We start from the raw sequence: 26,969 nt of genomic DNA on the forward strand, positions 1-26,969 counted from the left end.
CAGTTTACACCAAGTACCCCTTCTATGAATTCCCATACCCACCCCGCTTGCCTTACTGTAGCAGTTAGCACATTGTATTATAACCACCTCTGTCCCCCGTAGATTCTGTGCTCTTTGAGGGCAGTGACTGTAACATATTCATTGTTGAATTCCCAATTCCTGGAGTGATGCTTGGGACACAGGAGATAAGAATGAATGAATGAATGAGTGAATGAATGAATGAATGAATGAATGAGCGAACAAACTAGCTAACTACTAATTAACTTAGATACCCCTTAAGCCTTATCTCTGGATTAAATTCTCCGAACTCATTTAGCTTTTCTGATATAACATTATTTCTAGGCCTCTCATCCTGTTACTCTTTTTTGGCTTTCTCAGTGTCCCTCTTAAAGTGTCATAACCAGGGTATAATTGTATCACATTTAAATTTTAAAAAGATTTTAAAAGTGATTTTTAAAAGTCACTGTGACCAAATGATCAAAATGTCAAGTCAACCAGGGTACAAAGAAAATGCCAGAACACATAGAAATACTTTTTTTTTAACTGAAGTTGGTAACCAGGTGTTGGCATAATGAGTGGAATCAGCTTTTTCCTCTGTTACCTCGGAGCATGAATTGGTCTCTGCTGTAGGTGCACGACTGCTATGAAACTGCACTTACTAATCCACGTGGTGTTTCTAGGCCATAATTACGGACTTCAAGTCCCACTGCCAAGGCAGGGCCTTTCCCAAACGTCTTGATTTTTCTCTTCCTGTAAAATTAGGATGATTAGCCCTGGCTGGTGTAGCTCAGTGGATTGAACTCGGGCCTGCGAATCAGAGGATCGAGTTTCGATTCCCAGTCAGGGCACATGCCTGGGTTGCAGGCCGGTTCCCAGCAGGGGACATATGAGAGGCAACCATACATTGATGTTTCTCTCCCTCTCTTCTTCCCTTCCCCTCTAAAGATAAATAAATAAATAAAATCTTTAAAAGAATTAGGATGATTAGACTTTCTGTGTATCTGCCTCTGGTGTTAGAAGACTGATAAAGTTGTATCAAGGAATCACATTTTGTTTCTTGGATGAAAAGTATTTTGTAAATGCAGTGACTCAAAATGCTATTATTTCAAGTCGTATGATAAAATGGAATCTGTGGAGAAACATTGCCCGGGCATTGTTTGGATTTCTGCTTTTGCAATAATTGCAACTATTAAATTGGGAGTTATCTATGGGAACAGAGGGATCTAAACGCTTCTCAGGAAGAAAAGTATGTATTTGAGAGAGGTAGGCTGACTTTGAGCAAGGTCTGTACCCTAGTGGGCTTTTTGTTTTTTTTGTTTTGTAAGTTAAGAGTAATTATATCCCACAGGCCAGTTTCCCCAAACTCCTGCACAGATGTGTAGTTGTTGTAAGGATTAAATCAGGGTAGTAAGTAATAGCGTTGAGCACCATGCCCGGCACATAGTCATCAACCAGTGAAAGGAACTGCCATTATTGTTTTTTTTAAGTGGACCGATTTAAGGCAGCTGTTTCTTTCTTGGTATATGTTTCAGCTTTCGTTCCACTCTGCAAAGTTCTTAACTGCCACTTAGGTACCTGCATTCTTTGACTTGGGAGGACATTATTAAAGTTGAGAACCGCTGGTTGAGGTCATGTTTTATAACAGCTGGGGAAGGTAGAGGCTAAGGCTTCACAGTGTACGTTTGACCACAGCAGAAGTTGAAGAAATGTTTAGGGAGAAGAACAATTACAACTTGGAATAGTAAGTGCGGCCAAAGTTGAAGTCTGAGATTTTCTCAAATATAACTTATTAGAAGTGCCGAGTCAGTGTGTATGTGTGTGTGTGAGCAACATATGGTAACAACCAGAACAGTGATCACCCTTATCGGACACTTAGCACATGCCAGGTTGCTGGGCTGGGCTCAAGGGTGGGAAGGAGTGGAATGTGTAGACAGGTAAGTTGTGGGTCTGTGTCCTCAAGGAGCTTTCAGTCTTGGGGGAGGTGTGGTGGGATGAGAGACCTCTATCTGTACCAACAAGGAACATAGGGAGGAAAGTTACTTCTGAAGCTGAGGTTCAGAGAGAGTAAGTAAGTTACCTGTGCCAGAGCACACAGCTGTTGAGTACCAGGAGTTATTTCTACCACACATTTGCTTCCCAGAAATTGGACTGTGACTCTAACTGCAGTAAAAGATCAGCATTTAAACCATTATATCTTTTAAAGTTCTGTAATCTTCGTTTGTTGGGAACATTCTAAGAGTGCATTGTTAAAATACTTTGGACTTGGCAGATGGAGAGTTCACATCAAATAGCCACTGAAAGGCTACCCAAAGGCAGCAGAACGAACAGCCAAACACAGTCACTGAAGTAGCCCACAGTACTCTGGCTTCCTTTTGACTGTAGGCATCTTTATTACTTTAAATTACTAATGAGGTTTCAATCTCTTTATTAATAGCTTTTCCATTTGGCCAGTTACTTTTGAAAAAATATTGTATAAAAAAGATGTAAAGAATGTAGTCCCTATATATATGTTTTACTCTGGAACTTTCAGTGGTGTTCAGAGGTGTCAATCTTACCATTAAAAATTATGTCTTCCCTTTTCAGCTTAAAGAAGTCTTCTGCTGAACTGAAAAAAATATTAGCCAATGGTCAGGTAGGTGTCATTACAGATTAATATTTTCAGATAGTAGTAACTTATTATTGTCTAGTTTTTGTATCCATAAACTTAACAGAGTCTGTGAATTCCTTCTTGTCATAAATGAATTCCATGGCTTAATTTGATTGGCAGAACAATTTGCAGCACGTTTTTCAAACTGTGCTAATGGGTTTCACTCCGGGCAGATTGAAGTACCACGCACACACCCTGCTGCCTTCTCAGTTCAAAAAAAGTTAATCAGTTCTGAACAAGTGTGTCAACCCCACGGGTCGTCAAAATGGCCCTGTGTCCTGAAGTGACTATTTCTTTCATTATCTTTGGGGAGAAAAAGTAAACCAAACTGTTACTTTCTCACCTTCGCACAGTTCTTTTGTCCTGAGACTAACACTGGCTTTTCAGAGAAACAGAATAACAAGAGGTTGTTGGCATTGAAAATTCCTAGGCTTCAGGAGCCCTGCTCTGCCTGGTTGACAGGCCACCTTCAAGCTGCATGACCTAACCCACCCAGCGAGGAACAAACAGGCCTGCAGGCCACTCATTCCTCACTAATTTTGGTTCAAGTAAATGGACACATCTGAAATAGTGTACTGCTTTTAAACATACACTGGTAAATTAAGCTACCTACAGGGTCCTCGATTCTCCAGTAGCAACATAAATGTGTTTTAATGTTTGTTATAGAGGAAGCCCTTTGATAGCCTTGGAGGCAGGCGCCTGTCCATTGCGATTAAGCCCGCCTATTAGGCTCTATTGACTGAGACATCTGTGTCACTGCAAATAAAAGACTCTTATTGATTTTCTTAACTGCTGTTCACTTCCCGTCCATGTTTCGAAGGCTGAAATCTTAATTATCTCAGATGCTTATTCAGTGCCTTCACACGCTGACCTCTCCAAGCCTCATTGGCATTTCATGAATCAAGGACTTGTAGTGGAGCATGTCAAGAAGACAAAGCTGGGTCCTCATGCTTGTCCTTTAATATCACCTGTAACTTTGTGGCCTAATAGATTTGTATGCCGTTAAACGGGGACTGTATAGTGGTGCTTCTGGAAGCCTTCCTCATTTATCACACAGTCCCTGAATACAATCAGAAAAAGTAAATTGATTCGGTTTTGACATCCAATCATCATCCAGTGTATGGATTCTAGTTCCTCCATGTTGTATGTACGGCTGAGGGGAATCGGGCGTTACCTGTGTAATCTGTACAGTCTCAGAGTTTTGTATCATATTTATCTAGTATTTTTAACTTAAGCATCAAAGGTTTGTTTGGATTGAGGTTCCCATGCGTGTCCCTCTGCTACTCTGTCTATGTTCAGAACCAGTATGAAACAAAACTGGACCAGAGCAGAAATATTGAGCCTAGGATATTTATGTATCTTCAACATCTTGTTACTAATTATAATTTATGAATGAGTCATTTGTGTTCTTCAGCTGGAAAATACATTTCAAAGTTGACATAAATTAAGAAGCTTTAACTACATTTGTTCAACTCAGGCAATGGAAAATAACCTGTCACAGATTCCCCTTTCAAAAATGAAAGAGAGTTTATTTCTACTGCAGAAATATTCAGAAACGTTTCTAGTGTTTTGACACCAAACCTACTACCATAAATATCTTAATGTTCTCGGGTTTGAGGTTCTCCTCAGTGCAGGATGCCAGGGCAGTGATTGCTGACACTTGGAGACTGTGTATTGCTTTCCCTTGGGAACGTGGTAACCCCCATTAAATAGGGTGGCATTTCTTTCTCTTAAGGATTAGCCTTTTATGTTTTCTTTCATTTACAAAAGCAAACAAAATACTACCCTACCTCTGCTATTGGAAATCTTCAAAAATGCCTTTTTCTTCTACTAATTCCTCAGTTTGCTGGTGCTACAGGGGAACTAGAGAGTGAGCGAGATCGCACTGCAGCGCGGTAATGTGCGCAGTTGTGGGCATCCATAAATTCCTGGGCTGAACACTCACGCCCCTTGGTATGGAAGATGTAAGTCACATTTAACGATACTTTAACACTTGAGCGTAGTTTTTTATTTCAGTGGTTTATGCTCTCAAGCATTAATAATGATTTGCCTTTCCACTAGCCTCCACTTAGATTTAATAAGGAATTCATATTAATCATTAAAAGAAAGGGACATGATTCTTCAAGATAATCAAATATTGACAGGTTAGAAATAGCTTTCAGCCTGGGTTCATTGATATAGGTTATGTGATATAAATATTTATTTCTTTTCTGTCACTCAGAGTAAATGCCACCAATTGATTCCGCATTGATATAGTGTCAACAGTTCATAAGAAGCATTTGACTGGCTTGTGTTTTCCCATTAGTCTCTGTTCTCTAAAGTGGGATTTACTAAATCCCTCCAATTGTCTGCTCAGAGTGCGGCTGCTTTCCGAAACCAGCATCGCTTCAGTTTGTGAAGCAAAGGTCTAGGGATAGGACTAGTTTCTATCAGACCTTTACATATAAAATAAGGATTAATTGAACCTTTTTATTTTAACGATTTATCAGCAATAGGTACTGATTCTTCTTAACACAGGCAGACAATGAACAAAGAATATTTTCTTTGCTGATCCATAATTGAATTCCATTTCATTTTCCCCATTAATTTCATTAATATTATATTAAATCAAGCACTTTTTAAAAAAGTTTAATGTTTAGTCTTTGGAATAGAGACACCATTTTTCTGTTATTGCTTAAACAGAGGATTCCTTTTTTTTTTTTACCAGCTCTAAAAAATCATAAGTATTTTTGGCATATTTTACTTAGAACTATAAATCAGTACCAATTATGTGTTTTCTGGATGTGTTTTTCCCACTTCAGTTTAACATTGGCCCTTGATTTGAAACTGATTAAAAGTGGCTCAGTGGGTCAATCTAAAGGATTTAAAAAGTGCACAGTTATTCTAAGTATGTGTAACTTTGACCTTTGCATTTCTAAAGTTGTTTTTCCTCATTTTATGTTTTAGATCTTGTAGATTTTGTGACAGTATTTTTTATTCCTCATAAATCAAGAGTAAATGTACTGGGAAATCACAGATCTAGAACTAATTCTGATCTTTCTGCATTTTTTACTTGTATTTTAAGAACTTCAAGTGCCTTTAGAAAAGTTTTCGCATTTCAGAAAAAAAGGAGGGAGAAAAATAGGTATTGTAATGTAAAATTAGCTTAAAACTAATTCTTACAAGCATATAAAACTCTTAGATTCTTACAGCTCGTCTCAGATTCCATATGAAAACCAAAACATAAATGAGACTGTGTATAAAAGTCCAAACTGCATGCCTCCTCTCCCCGCACAGCCGTAACTTTTCTGCCCTGGTTTTCATGTTCGCGTTCCTTCCCCGGCGCCTGCCTGTCTCGCAGCAGGGGCGGGAGGGCCTGGCTCCAGCCACTTCTCCCAGGTCATTGGCCTCCTTGGCAGCTGACGTGCAGTCATAACTCTCATGGCTTTTTCTTCCTCCATCTACCCTGACATCTGTCTGTTAGTTTGTCTTTTATTTGCTTTAAAAATTTTTAATTTAAAATTGATTTTGGTGAATTTATTGAATAAGAATTTTATTTCACTTCTTTTCTATGTAAAGAGCTATGTGATTTTAAGAAGTTTTCTTCTTAGACACAAATGTCACACCTAACGAAATTGCCTTTACCTGGTGAATGCCCTCCAGCCAATGGCTTTTCCTCCTGTGGGCCAGGGACCGTGGCTGGGGGGCTGCCCCTCCATCCTTACACGTGAGACCAACTGCCGAGGTGCAGCCTCCAGAGGAGCCTGTGCAAGACTGGGTTTGAGCCCTGACTGGTTGTATAACGTGTGGGAATGAGGCTCCATACTTACAGTGGAAAATGCTGTGCTTTTTGTGGTACCTGGTCCTGTCGCATTTAAATGTACTCTGTGGCTTTTAAAAACACCCTTTCGCATCATAATGAGCACTCTTCCTGTGCTTCATTTTGAAAAGTTGGATTAATGTGCTTATCTAAACTAAAAAGGCAAAAATGTTATTAGCTATTTGTTGACTCCTGTAATGATTTTTCATAGTTGAAATCAATTAAAGTAATACACTCTGATCAGAGCTATGAAATTCTGAAGATTTTGTTTGTAATCAATTCATGAGGTTGGCTCTAATAGCTTTCCTTTGTGAAACTTTTTTTACATCAATAATATTTATATACCACATAAAATTAGAAAAATTCAAATAAGTAAAAAGAAAAAGAATCTGATATTTCAAAATATAAAAATCTATCAGTGAATTCATAGGTCAGGCAAAGGTCTATAGAACTGTAATAAAACATCGTAGGAACACTTTACCCATTTTTTATGGATACTGTCTTTTTAAGTGACATCGTTCCAGAACTTGTTCAAAATCATTTTTATCTTGATTCGACATTTACAATCTTCCTCATTATCTGAGGCATTCCAAATTCCTATCCTTGAATTTACTTACATAGTACTTAGCACACACATACCCATACAACATACAACATTCCCAGTCTCTGACCAGTTGGGATGCCCACCACTCCTGCTTAGGCTGTAGTACTGAGAATGCTGGGGGCGGTGGAGGTGGGAGGGGCTGATTCCCTTCTCTTTCCTACCTGGTAGGTAGTAGAAGTAAAAATAGTACGATGTCAGGATTGTAATGGTTGAAGCTGCTCAGAGACATGCTCTACTTACTCCTTTGCCTTCTTTTCCTCCAGCAAAACACCACAAAATCAAACACCCTCCAAAGTCCTAGGTCTATCCCAATGTATCATTGGAAATGTGTAATATCAATGTGTCTTGATGTGTATATTTTTCTGAGAGGAAACTGCTGATCCTTTTACCTGGAAGGCCCTGATAGGGTAATGAAGGTGGGGGGACGTGACCATGCTCCATGCCTGCGGCCTGTTTACCCTTAAATCTCAGAGCTGCTAATTCAGAATTTGTAGACTCGAGTGAAATATCTCCCAAAAATTTACTTCAAACTGTGATGATGGTGCAGCTTGTTAGGCAAGTTAATGGTACAACTTTGGTTGTTAGAGTTATGTTTAGAATACTTAAGAGAAATATTTTAAAGGAATTAGCCTATTTCTATCCACCAGTAGATACGGGTATTTACATACATATCCTTCATCCATCAAAGTCAACCCAACAGCAGCTCTGCTGGTTTAGGTGCTTTATGTGCTGTTTTTTCCTTTAATGCTGTCTTAAAATCTATCATTTGGTTCAGAATAATGTTCTCTTTTCTTTATACCACATCTTTTACACAGGTTAAAATACTTCTTAAAAAGATTTTATTTATTTATCTTTAGAGGGGAAGGGAAGGAGAGAGGGAGAGAAATATCAATGTATGGTTGCCTCTCGTGCATCCCCTGCTGGGAACTGGCCTGCAACCCAGGCATGTGCCCTGACTGGGAATCCAACCGCGATCGTGTGGTTCGCAGGCCCGTGCTCAATCCACTGAGCTATACCAGCCAGGGGCTTAAAATACTTTTTAAAAATATCAGTAATATGAAGGTAGTGAAGAACAGAATTTCCCCGAAATGGGGAAATAGTTGCCAGTTTTTCTGACTTATCTATCATTTTTCCACTGATCTAAAATATGGTAATTAGCTAATAGCTAATTGCATCAATTAGACTGTACTACAATTAAAATGGGTGCAGAACTTGCCGTCACACCTTATATCTGCCAGTATTCTCTTAGAGACTTGGCGAAGTGGTGTGTTAGGGAGGCTGGTTCTGTTACCTGTGCTGTACTTCTAATTACCACAGTTTTCTGAAGCTTCAGCTTCAGAAATGTATAGAAGAAAACTATTTCCCTTGATAAACGAAGCCTTGCTTTATTCAATTGGTGGAAGTGTAGAGTACAGCAAAATAGTTAAAGCTTTACTGTAATGGTCTGAAAGCAAACAATTTTTTTCCAGGTGATAGTGAATTAAAAACTCCATCCATTTTCTGCTCATGCAAGGCAGTTCAATTCCCTGGAAATTGATTTTTTTTTCAGGACTTAGTATGGCTTTTCCCAAGCTTTAGCTATATGGGAAATAACACTTTTATTGAAGCCACTTAGTGAATAAAGTTGGCAGTTAATTTTTAAGCAAGTGGACCAGTGTGTAGAAAATTACTGAATGCATCAAATATAATCTGATAAATAATTATTTAGGGAGTTCTTTGAAACTCTAAAAGAATATCTTGTGAGCACTAAAATAATTCACTACTAATTGTGATATAAGCGAGAGTAGTATTTGTGGTATGAAAGTTTTGCAGAACCTGGGGAAAATGTGTGTGCTGTCTTATATTTTAAATTATGGAAACAACTTTATTAAAATCATATGCTTATACTTTATAATATTTGACTATATGTGCATTTTGAAGTGCATTGATTTGGTACTTTTCTATCAGCATATGATTTCCACCCATTTACTGCTGTATACTAATTTATCATTTCCAAAAAAAAAGCTATATCTACTCTAGAAAAGTCATCAACATTACTCAGTTTGTTTAGTGTTAATTATAGGGTCACCTGAGCACTTTTCAGGGGCTGATCTATTTACAGATCGTGAATTAGATTACTGAGGGCATGTGCGTGTTGTCTTTCCCAGTTTGACTTTGCTTGTGTGCGGCACTCGTTGGCATTGGTTCTGTGCCGCGCTGGAGACCGTGTTCTGATCGCTGTCTCTGACCTGACCCTTTTGAGCTATGTTATATCATTCCATTTTGACACCTTTTATCAAACTTTAATGAAATGACCCAGGCAAACAAATTGTCATTAAACTTTCCATCACTTTGTCCCCTGGTATCGTCTTTTATAAATTGGACAGCAAATGTTGTATTGATCTTCTCATTCTTGCAGCTGAACTTGAAATGACCCAGACTGCTTGTTGTTTATGGCCCAGAGTTGCTTTTCCTTGACATTTTCATCCACAGCATGACACCCTTTTTGTTTTTCTTTCTTTCTTGTGGAGATGAATGAACAAGACATACGGTATCGAGACACTCTTGGTCATGGCAATGGAGGCACGGTCTACAAGTGAGTAGTGAATTCCGTTTCAACTTTCTATCACTTTCACCTCGTGTGGGTATCCAAGTTCTCCTCGGTGGAGATTTTTAAATGACCACCAGCACTTAGATTTTATTTCCACATTTGACTCCCAGATTCTTCAAGGCATCTATTTTCTCAGGGATTGCTTTAAAAGGTGCATTTATATAGTCTTTTTAAATATTTCTGAGTCTGCGTCTCTCCTGAGTGAGCCATTAATAGTCCACCATTAGCAAGTATACATTTAACTGGCCTGAAGTTTAATATGTTTTTTTTCTTTGCTCTTTAACCCCATGATTTTTTTTAACTTGCTACCACCCTGTGCTGGTCTCCTGCCTATTTATAGCTATGCCCAGTGGAAGACAAGCCTTATAAATACCACTGCTTTGCCCTGTGTCGACGCTCTGTTATTAAACAGCCTTCTTCCTGTTGTATTTCTTTCTCTCCTTACCCTACTCCCTTGAGAGAATTTCTACACATTGATGAATATGTTAAGTTATAAAATTCTCCCAAATTCCAGTTGCAGTGATCCTACCCTAAAGGAGTGTTCATTTTCATATTAAAAAATGCTAACCATAAAAAATAGTTTTCTCAACAGGGAAGTCTTTCTCATGCAGTAGTGCAAAGTTTAAACTACATAATGTAATATCTGGTACTTAATAGTCTGCAATGGTGTATGAAAAATATTCCACCAGGAATTAAAAAATCCATACTCTGTGAGAAAGCCCTGAGGGAATAATAAGGCTTTCCTCCAGAGAGCTGTTTTCCATACATGTGCTAACCTTGCAACACGTTGTGATTGTGTTTTTACCTCAGATGTTTCAATGTTGATATTAATATGTTTTAAAAGTTGTAAAATAATTTATTTTCTAATTGGTTACTAATGTTCTTAGAATTTCACGTTCTGACCAGCCACATGAGTACAGGTAAAAATTGCCCCATGGCCCTATGACCATGAAGGGTCACATCCTAAAATCCCAGAAATACCTCCTCCACATGTAGGCGCAGCCTTGGCATAGAATTAGAGTCCTCAGGCTTCAGAGCTCCTTCAGAGACACTTGTTCCAGTCCCACCCAGCGCTCTAATCCTTTCTGCAAGTAGAGGCAAGACGGGAGTCCTTTCTCCCGAATACAGTCCTTTAAGAACTGACGTTTACATATTTGGATGATTTTTTCCTACAGATGACTGGGTACAGTGAATGGTTGCTCTAAATGTTAAGTGCTTCCACTGTGGTAATTCAGAGAATTAAGTAGTGACATATTTCTGATACAGTCTTTGGGTCTTGCCTTTAAAATGTTTGATGGCTAATGTGTCTAATGAGTAGGAGGCTGCTGTTGGCCTTCCCTGGATCCTGCTAGCATCTCTTCCCATGTACCTCACAGTTCTGCACAAACAACATCTCTTCATTTTAGTCTACTCCTCCTTACTTTTTTAAAAAAGATTTTATTTATTTATTTTTAGGGAGAGGGGGATGGAGGAAGGAAGAGGAGAGAAACATCAATGCGTGGTTGCCTGTCATGTGTTGCCTACTGGGGACCTGGCCTGCAACCTAGGCATGTGCCCTAGACTGGGAATCAAACCAGCAACCCTTCGGTTCGCAGGCTGGCACTCAAGCCAGTGAGCCGCACCAGCTGGGGCACCTCTTTTATCTGACTTGAATTTTTACCCTGTTCTTAAGATTTGTGGGTTCAGGGACCCTTAGAAAGGAAAGAAAGAATGTGTACACTCCGATTTCCTTCTCTTGAGTTCCCCGAAGGGAGAAGTTTTCAAAGCCTCAACCTTTCTTCTTAATGCTCTCATGCTGATAGCCAGATATAATAATACAGGAAAGATTTCTAGCTACTCTTTAGATTCCTTTTATTGGCTTCAAATGGAATCCAAAAACAATTAGACTCCTAATGCATTTCTTCTTTGTGCTGTTTCACCAAATGTTAACTGCCAAGCGCGTTCATATTTTTGTGATTGAAGGCCTGTTGTGAATTTACTATCCTGGTTTGTTTTAGAAGGGAGAATACACAAGACCACCAAACCCTAGCAGACAATGTTTATTAAAAATAATACTCTAATGTTAAAATTCTGACTTTTACCTTAAAACACAGGTTTCTATATAAAAGGGGGGGATACAGGGAAATTGAAATAACATGCCCACCCAGCAAAGAAAAATTCGAACAAAATTGTTAGTATTTTTTAAATAGTATTTTAAACTGTGATAAAATACATATTACATAAAGTTTACTGTCTCGGTCATTTTTAAGTATACAGCTCAGTGGCATTGAGTACACTCACGTTGTTCTGCAACCATCAGCACCGTCCATCTGCAGAACTGTTCATCTGGCAGATCGGACCCCCTGTGCCCATTAAGTAATAACCCCCCCATTCCCCTGGCTGATGTTTTTAGCAAAAAGCATGGCTACAACTTCTTTGATTAGGGCCACAGTATCCAAGGGAACGTCCTCCCACCCGCGCAGAGCCCAGACTCGTTAATGTGCTGATGCTGCAGCGATGTTAGCCATTTATCCTGAGTTCATTTAGCTACCTTTCCTTAGGCCCAATATGCATTATTTTAAGATTTAATGTTTTTGACAGTGGTTGTCTATGGAAGGTGAGTGGCAGCGTTATGTTCATTTTAGTGCTTTTTTTGTATATTTGATTTCTTATAAAAAGAGGACATTTCCGTTATCGAGTTGCCCAGGTGATTCTTAAGGGGAAAGGGCATGAAGCTGCCTAATTGCATAACCACTTGTCATCAGTCCCTGGCCTTTGTGTCTTCCTGGGCTTCACTCCGTGTTGTGTTATGTCTCTGGCTTTTAGTTCAGCACAAAGAAATAGTATAGTCATCAAGAAATGAAGATTACTTTACTAAAGTCTCTATAAAATCAAATGTTTGATGTGTTATGATTGACTTTCTCCTACACTATGTTTACCTTAATGGTGTTGACTATAAAAATTGTGATTTTTTTTTCAAGCAAAATGATTACATTACAGGCTATGCTACATAAACTAGATGAAGAAAATATTGGAAAATCCACTCATTGGTAACAAAACTGCCTAATGGGCTATTTAATTTTTTTATAAAGTATAATAAAGCTAATAAATGCAAAGCAAAAGCTTAATATTTCAGTCCTACTTGCTTCACTTGATGGGGTATGGTGATTTTCAAGGGATAAGCTGCAACATATATTATTTAATAGTTGATCACATTTTCATCCCTTAAGTCTGTATGTTCTCCCCAGTCCTGCAATGTGAAGTTCTGGGCCCAGGCATTTGAACCAGACGTGGAGTCTGTGTGTAATCCCCTGCTGGGCTGCTCTCTGTGTGATGATAGTGACCTAGGCAGATCATCTTAAATTGGTATTCTTAGATTACTGATTTGGGGGAAATGGATCATAAAGGAAATAAATACCTTAGACTAAAATATAGCCCAAGCCTAGGAGGCAGAACAATTTAGGAAAAGGAAATGAATGCACTTTTCATTATTGCTCCATTTACCAAAGTGCTACAGGTTGTTCCAAAAAAATTAATTCAAGAAAGACACATGTTCTGTTCCCCTGGGACAGAGTCATAGTGAATTTCAAAAACTCTGAGAAAGTAGAGAGCAGTATGTGTTGTGGTTAAGTGTGGGCGCTCTGAGTTTTGGAGCCCTGTATCTGCCACTAACTAGCCATGTGACCTTGGGAAAGTTGTATAATGTCTTCTGCCTCAGTTTCCCCATGTGTAAAATGGGAATAGTAGTAACATCTGTCTTGCTGAGTTGTGCAGTTAAATGAGATGGTCCATAAGAGGTAATTAAGAGGCTTAATTGCCACTGTGACTGACACTGAATGTCAGCCACTGGTAATGGCCAGACTGGTATCAGAAAAATCCTTAAGTCCTGTGCTTTCTGTGCTTACTTGGCCATGGGATTCTTTTTCTGAGATACACCGATGAACATCTCACAGAATCAGAGTTGTGTTGAATAAACTTTGAGGAATTCTGCCTTATACTATGCTATGTAGTATTCTTCTATGTTTTCTTCTATTCTCTAATCATCTCTATAATGAAGAATTATAATGAATTATAATGAATATAACAATTGTAATGAATATAATTTGTTATATCTTACATAGATATTTTTGAAAATTTCAAAGTATTTTTCTTTTGTCAGCCGATTTCATTCATTTCTGTGGGACAGGTGGTGTGGTGTTAAGCCCATTTTACCCCTGGAGAAAGCCCAGGCTCGCTTTCCCGTGGCCCTTCAGTAGCAGAGGCGGGGCTCCTCACAGCACCTCTGCCTCTCACTCTGTGCTGTTCCCCCAGGCAGTGTTCCTTCTCAAGGTCAGACAGAGTCCATTGTGTTTCCTTGTATTTTCCAGTGTATCCAGCATGGTCCTAAGGATAGAATAGATGCTTTATACGTGTTAGCTGAAATGGAATGAGGCAAGTGGAAGTTTTTACAAGCAGGTTTTAGTAAGGCACTTTAATTGTGTCCTTCCCATATCTAGCTTATTTTAGATCCTTCCTAATTCAGACGCTGCATAATTGTTTTAGAACATTAACATAGAGCATGTATTTAAATGATTAATCCTCTTTCAAATGTTAAAACTTCGCGTACTTAGCACTCATTAGCCCAACATACTAGTTAATGTTCTCTTTTTTTGGATAGTAGTTCACATTGAAATGAAAGTAGTTAACAGTCTCAGTTCCTTTGGGAACATTCTCTGATAGTGAAGGCCAGTCACTCAGGTTCTCTGCTCCCTTCTCACAGTTTAATGGAGTCACCTAAGCTTTGGTTCCAGAAGTGAAGTAATGTTTAACTCTTAGGCCGTAAGTCATGGTAAGTCAGTTAGCTAACAAGCTCTTAAGGATCATCTTTATGTTTTCTTCCTTAATGCAAATTATTCAGGCTAAGACTCAAGTTGTCAGCTTTGTGGCTCTAGGTGTTTAAAAACAGTAATAAATTTTCTACCTCCAGCTGCTTCCAGATCTAACCTGGATCTCGGGTAGAATTTTTCAGTGATATGGTGGGTAGCATATATGCTGTCTATATGGTGTTTTGAAAATTGGATATATGACATTATATAAGGATTAATTTGATCATATCTAGAGACAAGAAGAAGAGGGAAGGGTTAGTAATGCTCAAAGCTGTTGGCCTCTCTTCCTCTGTGTTGTCTTATCTATTTTATGAGATTTTCATTGGGCAGGAGGGTGAGCATGGCCCTTGGAGATGGTAACTGAGATCACGTGAACTGTTAGATTGTGTTCCGCCCCTGTGGTGTGACTGTCCAGGCTGAGTAAAACATTGCCTTTGTATTCGGACCTAGAATTATATCAGTTAAATGGTATATTTTATGAAAATTAGAACCTCTGGTGACCAGTTATGTAAAATGAGAAAATACATTATTGTCTAATTAATGCTGTTGAATAAACAGCAAGTTCCAAATCATAGGAATCCTAAGGGGAAGCATAGTGAAAAGAGTCCTTGGTGGAACCTGTGTCGAATCACAAAGTACCCAGAAAACTCCCACTTCTTCTTGAACCAGCCGACCCTGAGCTGCCAGCCTGAGCAGCAGCAGGTCCCATTCCAGCTTCTCTGCTGACTGCGGCAGGACCGCCACCCCCAGCACTGTACGTGTTTTCTTTGAAGTGCATCTTGTAAATTAAGAGTACTTTTTAAATGGTCTTAATATTGACCCAAGAGTAAGATGATGATTTGATTTATTTTAACTTTAAATTTTCAATCAAATGAAGAGCGTTTTCCTGGTAGCTGAGATCATATTTTTAACAAGCAAACAAGACATCGTCTTGATGCAAAATTAAATACTTATATATGGCTAGATTGCATTATAGTATCATGTGACAAGCTAGGATATTAATATTTCCAGAAAAATCAATGAGTGCTTGTCAAATAAAATTAATTATGTATGCTTTCCTCTCTCCCTCTCTCAGCACTCACTGTTATAGGTTTGTTTCCTATAACAATATGTACCGTATTGATTAGAATCTAAAGAATGAACTTAAGCTCATGATTCTCTATACTTCTCCCACCTTTACTTCCCCCTCCACTTTCCTATAGCTTCACACACACTCGCATCCATTATTGCAATGATGGATTATTGGCATCCAAGCAACATGACAGGATGTCACAGGTCGCTGAGCAGAGATTTTCAAACTCTGTTTCCACCCGAATTAACTATTATTGAAATAGTTTATTGAGATTGAAGTATTGATCATTTTCTGCTAACCTTGGCTGAAGGGAAGGAAGAAGAGGTGATGGTGTTTTTGAAAGACACTAAATTTCATTTTAAAAAATCTCATTTATTTAGGCTTTTCTTCTTCTTATTTTATAGCCCCTATTGTTTTATTACTTGGAAAAGCGTGTCTTGGCTTTATTTTTATGACAGTATAATTATACTTCAGAAATGCACTTGATTACTATGGATAACGAAATTGTTCTAGTATATTGTTTTGGCCAATATTGCTATATAAACAACTTTTCAGTCAATTGAGTCTGGTAAAAATCAATACATTATAGTAATATTTTAAGTATGAATTTGCTGAATCTAAGTATTTCAATGCCATCTCCTTTCAGGGAAAAATAGTTTTAAAGTGACAAGACTCCTAATATCTTCTAATACTTTATTTTTTTAAAAAATGTCTTCTTGCCCTGGCTGGGTGGCTTATGTGATTGGAGTAGCGCCCTGATGCATCAGGGTTGCAGGTTCTATCCCTGGCCAGGGCACGTGCAAGGAGCAACCCGTGAATGCGTGGATAGGCGGAGCAATGAGTCCATGTCTCTCTCTCTCTCTCCCTCTCTCTCCTTCTCCGCCCCTCAGCTCCTTTTTCATCTCTCTCAAAAATTACTTTTAAAAAATACTCACTTTATAAAGACATTTAAAGTCCCCAGCAGAAGTAGTTGTGAGCGGATAAAAACATGAGACTACTTCTGTTTTTATGGGGTGGAAGAGATCTAGCTTCCATTTGAAATCTATTCTTTGGCTGCGTTAGGAGGGTATAACATCTTGCAGTATGCCACTTTCAGATTCAGAAGTGTCTGGTTCTGAGTACTAAGCTCGCACAGAGATGTGGGTAGTTCAGAGGCCACCTAACGGAGCATGGAGAGAATAAGGGGGTCTGAGAATTGTGTCTGTCCAACCCTCCATCATTCTTTTGTTGGGTGGTCATGTTCTGAGCACAAGCTGTGTGGAGGGCAGCGTGTTGGCTGCTGGGGACAGCTGGCTCTCACTGGACCTGTGTCTAGAGGATGGAGAAGGCCTGTGCATAGGTTAAGTGTGGGTTGTGTCCAGATCATGAGGGGACATCTTCACAGGACTCACAGCACTGCTCCTCACCTACTGCAGGCACTTAGTGTTTTAGGAATTTACCCGCAGAAGCAGATTCCTCACAAGCTAAGCAAAGATGGACACAAAGTGCCCATTCATTCTGGGAGGGCGAATTCTCCTACCTCAGGCAGAACGCCGTGGCTCTGTGCTGAACTGCTGAGGAAAGAACCCCACTTTGACCCAGACACGACCTGGCTACAGAGGTCACGCTCTAGTCTGAAGCTCCAAAACCAAATTCAGCATTCAGCTACCATAAAAATATTATGTCAGGTGTTGCTTGGTTTTGTTCTTTTAAATTTTGTCTTACTGTAGATTAATTTATTCATTGAACAAATACCTACTGAGGGTTTCTCTGTGTGAAGGACTCTCCCAAGCATGTGCAATTCATTAGTGAACAAGACAGACAAGTTCTCTGTGCTCCTGGACTCACACTAGTGGGGTAAACAGGCAATAATTAAGGAAATGAATACCTAAGAAAGATGATACCAGACTTTGCAAGTGCTATGAAGAATGTAAAATGGGGCCCTGGCCACTGTGGCTTAGTTAGTTGGAGCATTGTCCCATATCCAAAAGGTTGACGATTCGATCCCCGGTGTGGGCACCAGCCAGTGGTTACTTCTTTCTCACATTGATGTTTCTCTTTCCTTTCCTCCCCTTATTCCTCTTTCTCTAAAATTAATGAAAAAATGTCCTCAGGTGACAATTTAAAAAAAAGAAAGAATGTAAAGTGCTCAGCAAGGCTTATTGGCAGTGATATTTGAGCTGAGACCTGAGGACAGGAAGGAGCCGGTCACAGAGAAATCCGGGAAAAGAGCCTTCCTGGAAGAAGGAATCCGTTCTTGGCAAAAACCCTAAGATGAGTGTGAGTGTGTGTCTAGGCCAGCGTGGCTGGAGTCGTGTGGGTTCGGGGGAGAGCAGTGATATGGGCAAGGCCTGGCCCTGCTGGATCTTGTAGACCTTGCTGAGCCTGCACTGAGAAGGCCTGGCCAGTCTGGTTACCAACCCCCCTTTTCATTCACCAGTGAAGAAGACAAGGCTTGGAAGGGTTGAGTGGCATGCCCAAGTCAAATCAAGACTAGCACTCAGTAGCGAACACCAAGTTGTGCGCGTTAAATATATATTGTTTTTATTTGTCAATTTTACCTTAATATGAAAGCTGGAGAGGAAAGGAAAAACTAGGTCTTCTGACGCCTTGGTCAGGACTTGAGACTACTTCTCGAGCCAGGGCTTTCTGTTTCACTGTCTTGAGTTTCCCAGTCTTTAACCCAGATTACGTTTGAGCATAACATACAAATTAATATATAATTCTGCAACTCTGTGACGGGCCATCTCCAGTTGTTAATTTTGGAGACTTTTTAGTAAATGTTAAAACAACCATTCCTTGGCTAATAGAATTGTTGCAACTTGTTATTTGGTTTACCCTTTGGGTCTCTTTACTTTCAAAATCTAGAATTTAATAATTACATACTGAGATTAATTGTATGGTTGTGCTACTGGAGGTAGTACATTTCTTGATTTATAAGGCATATTAATTTTTTTAGCAGTTTCACAGTCTGTGTTAGAAAATTGTAGTCTTTTGGTTGGCATATAGCACAAGCAAATATTTGTATACCGTAGCATCTGGGGTATTTACTTAAATTGGTTTTTTGGAAAATAATTCACTGGAAAGTCCAAAAGGCATTTACTGTGTATAACTTTCTGCCACAGTTTTTTTCATTGCTCTGTTGTTGGTTACTTTGATATAGGAGACCATGTTTCCATTAAATTGCTGCCTTACTGGAGTGAAATATGTTTAGGTTCTGATTTGTGCACTAACATTAAATAGGAGGAGTAGATTACTAAATTAGAGGAGAAATAGCAATAAAGACTTAGGCTGTAGATATTAACCATAAAGTTATTTTAATATTAATTTAGTTTTAAATGTGACTTGGTGTTCTGTTATCCTCTTGACTCTAAAATTTTTATACTGTTTCTTGTCAGTATTACAAAAGAAAAAATGTACAATATTATTTCTAAAAGCAGAGTTAGTGGGGTTTTTTTGGTGAGTTCAAATAATGAAATAAAAACCGTTCAGACAAAATTAGAACTTGCTTTAGGCCGTAATCAATATAGCATTTTAACAAGCTTAGTGTATTTGGAAAATATGTATTGTATAAGGTTCTCAGACATACTGATTCTAGTACGACTGCTAACTGTAGCAGCAAAATGTAACAATATACTTAGTCAATAAACATAAAGCTCTGATTAAACCATAATTAATTTTTCAGAAAAGTTATCTAAAAACTATGAAAAATATATATTTACATTTCTCAGCAATAAAATGTATAGCTACTGAAACTTTAGACTGGTGGGAAAAATTTAGTGGTAGGTAGATGTATCAGATAACATTTAGAATAAATTTTTACCACAAGTACATATATATACCAAATTAAGTTTCTGACACCACTTATTTCTTCTTCCTTTTAACTTGGTTTTAAGGTATTCTTAGTGTTGCATAGGCTAACAGCTGGGGTAAGAGGCCAAAAGGGCAAATGAAAAATTGCCCTGCTTCCCGGGGAAACCCCAGTAAAATGTCCCCAGACCCGCCTGCCTGCGCACAGTCAGAGCACAGGCGGTGCTCAGAGTCCTGGTGGCTGCACCTCCTCTTCCACACTGGCGGCCTAACCTGCCCAGGGCCAATCCCCCAGCAGCACAGACTGGAGCTGGGTGCAGTAGGCATCACCACTGAAATGCAATACTTTCTTATTTCTTAATCCCTTCCTACATTTTGGTTCTGGGAGGAGAGCTAAGATAAGCAGACTATGTGCAAGCGTAAGGATTTCTGCTGGCATTTTCTAGCAAAGTATAACTACAGTTACACTTTTTATTTTTTTGTGCTGGGTGCTTATACCTTACAGATGACCCATATGAACAAGCCAGCTATCTTTCTTCTTTCCTCCTTCCCTGGAACTTGTAACATTTGAAGTAACTGACTCAATCCGACATCAAAAATGTCTCTTCAAGCCCTGGCTGGTGTAGCTCAATGGATTGAGCGCGGGCCTGTGAATCACATGATCACAGTTTGATTCCCAGTCAGGGTACATGCCTGGGTTGCAGGCCAGTTCCCGACAGGGGACACACCAGAGGCAACCATACATTGATATTTCTCTCCCTCTCTCCTTCCCTTCCCCTCTAAAGAAAAATAAATAAAATCTTTAAAAAAAAAGTCTCTTCACTGTGTGATTCTCCAGAGATTATATCTTTGGGTTTTTTCATTGCTTATGATTTTGAAAGTGTTATTTTTGTGTATTTAAACCATTGGAATCTTGTTGGTGCTTTGGCTGCTGGTTTTTGTAAGGAAGTTAGGTTTCTTTCTCCGACACAGACCCTGCTTCCTCTGTCTTCCCATTAATCTTGCTTTAAAAATGTGTGTGACATTGTTAAGCCTTAATCTCTTGAATGGATTGGAAAACACTACCTTTTCTTGACTAATCGCAGAGGCTGTAAAGTAAAATTTTGGTTAATTTTTGAAGAGGATGTTCTAATATAATTTATGTATTTTTGGAAGTCATTAAAGGTATCTCAAAAAAAATTGTGTAATTGCATTTAGAATCCAAATACTTTACATTTGTTGCCCAAAATATATCTCCTCAACATAGAGGCACAGTGCCCTGTGCAGGGAAGTCACTCAAATTCCTTCTTGTTTTGGGGTTTAAATATGACTATTCCCAGATGGTGGAAGTTACAATGGCAGTTTGAGTGTTCAGTTTTTAAGTTAAAAGAAATAGCCCTTTCTGGTTCGTTTTGACCCCAGTCATGATATGCCCATTTCGTGAAGCCTGTTGTGCACAAAAGTGCACAAAATGAAGATAAAGTGCCTCTCTTCAGCCTGACAAAAGCTATTCCTTTGCAGAATGGTAGCTGCAGCGAAAGTAAATAAATGAATGGACAGCAATCACAGCCTAGTTGATGAAACTCTTCAATTAAAGCACAGGCATTTACATGGTGTAATTTCCCTAAATTGCCAATGAGCCCCTTTAGACACAACCAGTGTTCAAATTGATTTCAGCATTGATTTTGGCTGAAGCTGATAAATTTCTGCTTGTTAGTTAAAGTAATTTTGCAGAAGACTTTGTACTGCAGCATCGAAGTGTTCATTTAGCTGATGGTTAAAAGAGGAGTTATTTACAGGGGCCTCTACTGTTGTTCTGAGATGGGGCAATTCCCCGATCATCTTTTACTTTTAATTTTTAGGCTTCAGTATACCAATCAATAGGTGATTGAAACTGATTAAAACTTATCCAACCAGCTGCCTATGGCAGTTTAATTAGAAGCTGGATGATTCTTAAATTAAAGTTGTCTTATTTTCATTGCATAGCCATCTTACAGAAGAGTAAGGGACTAACAATGCTGAAAACTTAGTTTGGCTTTGTTAAGGTATCTCGCAAATGTTAACTCAGTAGCTATTTCTAAAGGCAACTCGAAAATGTGTTCAGCGTATTTTACCTTTATAGAGGTGAGAAGTAATAATATACTTACTTGTGAGACAAGGAAATTTTTTTTCAGGCAAGGGATAAGCTGTACTATAATGAGATATATGAAAGAACAGCTGTTTGTGATTGTGTAACGTATTTCATAAACAAGATGAATGCTTGAGCTTAGTTTTCACATACTGCAGTGCAGGATGAGACCAGCCTTCACAATATCCCATGCATCTCTCCCCTGAACACCATTAGCTTTGAATTTAAATTTTTCTGTTTTGAGGTCTGGATTAAAATGAATCTCTAATGAATTTTGAAAAACAAGTATTTTCATATAATTACATGTTGACTTTTCAGCAATATTGTGGGCAGGGTTATAGAAGAGAGATTGTTCCTTTTTTTCCCCAGGGAAGCTTCCTCATACTCATTTTCTCTGGTGTGGGACAATTTCTTGAGTTTTTAATGGAAATGGGTTAATATTTCTGTCATAGGGGACATATTACGTCTGGTACTACAGGGAAGAAGGGAATAAATGGCTCACTTTTCAGAGGTGCATTTACTCTTTGACCCACTAGGGTCCTATTTAGTGTTCTAGGAGAGGTAATTTAGTAAATTGTACTCTTGTGGCCTGAAAAAGTTAATGCAACTCTGAAAAGTGAGTCACTCAATCGATTCTTCCTATTGCTTTTTAAAAATCAGCACTGACCATATCCAGAGAACCTTGAAGACAACTGGAGTCAGAGGATCTAGAAGCAGCCAGTTTATATGTTCACAGGGGCTTATGGGGACAGGCATTGGATTTGGCTACAGAGAACTTGAACCTACTTCCCACTCCCATGCTTATCAGATAAGAATCCTGAAGCAGTTGTTAATATCTTCCTTTCCTTACCTACCGAGTGGGGGTAATAAGAATATCTACCCTATACATGATTTTGCAAATCAAGTAGCCTCTCCCTTTAACAATTTGTTTTATAAACTATAAAGCACAATAGAATATTATTAGTAGAAGGAAGTGTTTTTTTAAAGATTTTATTTATTTTAAAAATGCTTGGAGAGAGGGTAAAGAAGGGAGAAAAAGGAGAGAAACATCAGTGTGTGGTTGCCTGTCATGTGCCCCCCAACTGGGGTCCTGGCCTGCAACTGAGGCTTGTGCCCCAACTGGGAGCTGAACTGGAGATCCTTTGGTTTACAGGCTGGCACTCAGTCCACTGAGCCACACCAGCCAGGGCAGAAGCATTTTGAAAAAGACATTTTTGTACCTGATTTTGGAAAGTGATATGTTATTGGCTTTTCCCCAAGAAACTGTGAGCAGAGGTTACATTGAAATGAAAACATTTCAGGAGGAAAATTGCCTAACTAGTTAATCCTCAAGTATTCCTATTTTCCCTACGTGTATTGCCTAACTCCTCCATTTCTTTCTTTCATTCTTCAGGCTTTTATTTCTCATCTCTGTTTTTCCCATTACATTTTTTCAGAACCTTTGATTAAGGGATCACTGTGATGGTAGCTTCCTTAATATATAGTATTTAGACCATATATTTAGACTCTAGTTGGTATGGGGAGTGTTGAAGGCTTGAACCAGGCCCATCAGTTTATGGAAGAAATATGTAGGCAGTGATGACCACATTAACTTTGAGACAGGTGTGGGAGTAAAAAGGGGCATATAACCAGAGGAAACAAAAAGAAGAAGACATGGTAAAATGGAGAGTTATAGTAGCTTTCCTCTGATTGGAAATTTTTCTAACCCAGCCAAGTTCCTCCCTCCTATCCCATGTCGGGTTGGTTTGTAGGCCCTAAGTATGATCACCACCTTGAGAGAGTTGTTGATACCTGTAACTTAGTTTGGTTTAACACTTAAACTATCTGCAGGGGCGGGGGGGGAGGGGTGTTGTTTGACAACAAATGATTTTGCAGTCAATAGTCAAGCATCTGTAATGGGTTTTTTATGCAAAAGGAAGGTTGGCATAGACTGTTATTTGAACTAGCGCAGTCTACATAAAAGCATCTTTCTACAACTGCTGTTTGCTCTGGGTTTCCTATTTTAACAGCTAGAGCCTGGCTAATGTGTTTATCTATTATGGAAGGCAACAACTGTCAGTGTTGATTTCCCTGCAACTATTTGAATTTTGTGGATGGCTATTTTAGTGTGTAACATATTGGTAAAATCCACCCCAAAGAAACCTGCAAAGAGAACAAATCTCTAAAACGATCAAAGCAATAAAACAAGTTTTTCATTAACTGAACCACAGCTAGTTTGCATTCAGTTACTGAAAACATGTTGTTGCATTAAAAGATGACATGGGGGTGTTAATTAATCTCAGAAGATAACAAAAGGTTTTTGTTTTGTTTACATGTGTATGTATATACTCACAAGCATTTATGCACTTTTATAAGGCAAAGAAAGATACTGTTGGTTTGGTGTAGACTTCAGAATTGCTCAGCCTTCTTCTAATCTTTTGGTAAAATGTAATACAGCTGACTCTCAGGTTCCTTACTTTAAGTAGGAGACTCAAAATGTATCACCTCTGATGAATGAGACATAGACATGGACAACAATGTGGGGATTGACTGTGGGAGCAGGGGAGGTGGGCTGGGTGGAGGAGGGCAAAGGGAGAAAAATGGGACAACTGTGATAGAATAACAGTCATTTTTTTTAACGTATCACCTCATGCTGGGTATTTATCTCCTAGTGGTGCATTTAGTCTTTTAATATCTATCATCCCCTTTCTTTTTGTTTTAATTTTCTTTTGTGCCAAGGCTATAAAGTGTTGGAATGGAAGAAGACGTTCATTGGTTATTCTAAGTTTGCATAAAATCAGTTACTTTTTGGGGGGGAAATAAAATGTGATCTTACAAGCAAGAAAACAGCATCTGTAAGTATGGAAACCAGTGATCTTATATCATACTGGCTTTACTGAATACCGTATCTTTGTAATAAGGAAGTAGATTTAATAATTAAATCTCAATATGGCCAACTCTTTCCATGCTAACGAAAATTAAGAATTGCATAAATAATTAAAATGGATAACTAGTCAGACATTTTATTTTCAACTATGGTTTCTCTACTCCCAGTCAAACCCCTTTGTCACAACGAATCCGATCTCAGAGAGAGGTTTCTCTTTGACCTTGTCTCCTTTCCTTTGCCCTGCCTTTTGCCCTGCCTTTTGCCCTGCCTCTAGTGGACATCCTGCCTGGCATTCCGAGAACAGAGAATCAGGGAATTCACAGGCTGTCAAATTTTTGCATGAAAAACAGAGAACTGATTTTATCACTTAGGAGAGCCATTACTATCTCTGAAGCAAGCCAATAGTGCAAAAAATGCATTTGTAACTTCTATGTACTTTTAAACAGCCTTTGCTTACCGTCTTTCTTGCCTCGGACCTGTTCTCTAAGAGACCCAGGGAGCAAAATAAACAAACATTACATTCTTTCCTGCTTACCTAGAATAAGACCATTCCTTTCTAATTACTGGTTATTTCTTAAGCCAGCTCCGAACTATTCCTTTCACCATTTTAGTAACTGGATTATTTTTTCTAGGTTTCCCATTCATTTAGAGAATTGTCCAACAATTGATAGCACTCTGTAAATAGTTTGTACAGTAATTGCGTCCCTCTTTTCACGAACCTTCCCCCAAGTATGTTATGTGAGAAGCAGAACTCAAGTCGGTGGCATTTCTTCCACATGGCATGTGAATGAACGCCCCGCTCCCTTCCCAGGACGGTGTTCCGGCATTCTCGTTTTGCCATTGGGATCGAAAGTCGTCACACATGCAGTCACCCTTGAGGTTCTTGCTCCAAGAAGCAAAGCAGGGAAAGGTGTTTCCCTACTCATTGTGATGACCATTTTGCCAACAAATTGATGTTTACGACATATCATTATCATTTATGCTGAAATATGAAATATTTACATTTGGATCATAGGTCAGCCCCTCTATTCTTAAATCACATTCTACCTTACAATCACTAGAGAGTCATACATACTCCCTATTATAAATTACTTCTGCTCATAATTTAAAGTAACTTGATTAGAATGTTTGGAAATTAACATGCAGAATAGCACCAAAGAAATTAGATGCCTAATTTAATTGTTTGAGATTGTACAAGCTTTATCAGAAAATATATGATCAGCTCTAGGTTATTTATTTTGTGAACAGGAGTCAGCTGGGACGATTCATATTTTTTGGTTCTCCTAGAATTTGAAATTCTAAGCATAAATACTTTCCATAAACATTGTAAAATACAGATGCAATTGATTTACGCATGACATAAAGTTGTGTGGGGGCCAGATGTCGGAATGTGAATGCAGGTGGTTTCTCCCTTATGTCCTGTGGGAATGTGGGACTTCTAAAAATTTATTTTCCTTGCTTTCTTATTTTTAAAGATTCTTAAAGAAATTCAGTGTATTCTTTGGAATGATACATCTTTTAAAAAGTTCTCATATTTACATGATTGAAGGTGAGCATATCCTCTAGCTTTTATGTATTGTACTAGACCTGTATTCGAAATTTCAGCAGGTATTAGACTCAGTTTTATTTGTCCCCAAGCAGTACTTTTAAATTAAATCAGTCACGTGTTTTCTTTTTTTTAAATTTAATCTTTATTGTATTTTTCTATTACCATTTAATCCCCTTATACCTCCCTGTCCCCAGCAATCACCACACTCTTGTCCTTGTCCATGAATCTTTTTTCCTTATTGCTCAATCTCTCCACCATGTAACTGCCCCCTACTAGCTGTCATCTGCTCTCCATCTATGAGTCTGTCTCTGTTTTGCTCATTAGTTCAGTTTGTTCATTAGATTATAGATATGAGTGAAATCATATGGTATTTGTCTTTCTCTGACTGGATTATTTCGTTTAGCATAATGTTCTCTAGGTCCATCCATACTGTTGTCAAGGGTAAAATTGTCTTTTTTATGGCCAAGTAGAATTCCACTGTGTAAATGTCCCATAGTTGTTTTATCCACTCATCTACAGATGGACACTTTGGCTGCTTCCATAACTTAGTGATTGTAAGTAATACTGCAGTGAACACAGGAGTGCTTCTGGTTCTTCTGAATTAGTGTTTTGGGTTCCTTCAGTTGTATTCCTAGAAGTGGGATCGCTGGGTCAAAAGGCAGATCCATGTTTAATTTGGGAGGCTATTTCCATACTGCTTTGCACAGTGGCGGCACCAGTCTGCATTCCCAGCAACACTGCACAAGGGTTCCCCTTTCTCCACATCCTCGCCAGCACTTGCTGTTTGTTGACTTATTGATTATAGCTATTCTGACAGGTGTGAGATGGTATCTCATTGTGATTATAATTTGCATCTCTCTAATGATCAGTGACATTGAGCATCTTTTCAGATGTGTATTGGCCATCTGTATGTCCTTTTTGGAAAAGTGTCTATTCAGGTCACTTGCCCATTTTTTAATGAGGTTGGTTTTTTGGTGTTGAGTTTTGTAAGTACTTTCTAAATTTTGGATATTAACCCTTTATCAATGTATCAGCAGATATTTTCTCCCATTCTGTGTGTTGTCTTTTTCTTTTGTTGATGTTTTCCTTTGCTGTGCAAAAA

At 38.7% G+C, this 26,969-nt stretch overlaps 1 protein-coding gene across 3 annotated transcripts in view; it reads left to right on the forward strand.

Annotated features, from left to right (window-relative positions):
- MAP2K5 (mitogen-activated protein kinase kinase 5) overlaps window positions 1-26,969 on the forward strand; it is a 264,505-nt gene that overhangs the window by 49,815 nt on the left and 187,721 nt on the right. For all 3 annotated transcript variants that reach the window (XM_037054215.1, XM_037054214.1, XM_037054213.1), the window contains exons 7-8: window positions 2,584-2,632; window positions 9,561-9,625. In XM_037054215.1, coding sequence (XP_036910110.1) covers window positions 2,584-2,632; window positions 9,561-9,625 — 114 coding nt within the window. The remainder of the gene's footprint in view (window positions 1-2,583; window positions 2,633-9,560; window positions 9,626-26,969) is intronic.

This window comes from Sturnira hondurensis, unplaced genomic scaffold (genome assembly GCF_014824575.4).
Source record: "Sturnira hondurensis isolate 20B ecotype Veracruz unplaced genomic scaffold, ASM1482457v3 Scaffold0008196, whole genome shotgun sequence".
In the NCBI taxonomy this organism is placed as follows: Eukaryota; Metazoa; Chordata; class Mammalia; order Chiroptera; family Phyllostomidae; genus Sturnira; species Sturnira hondurensis.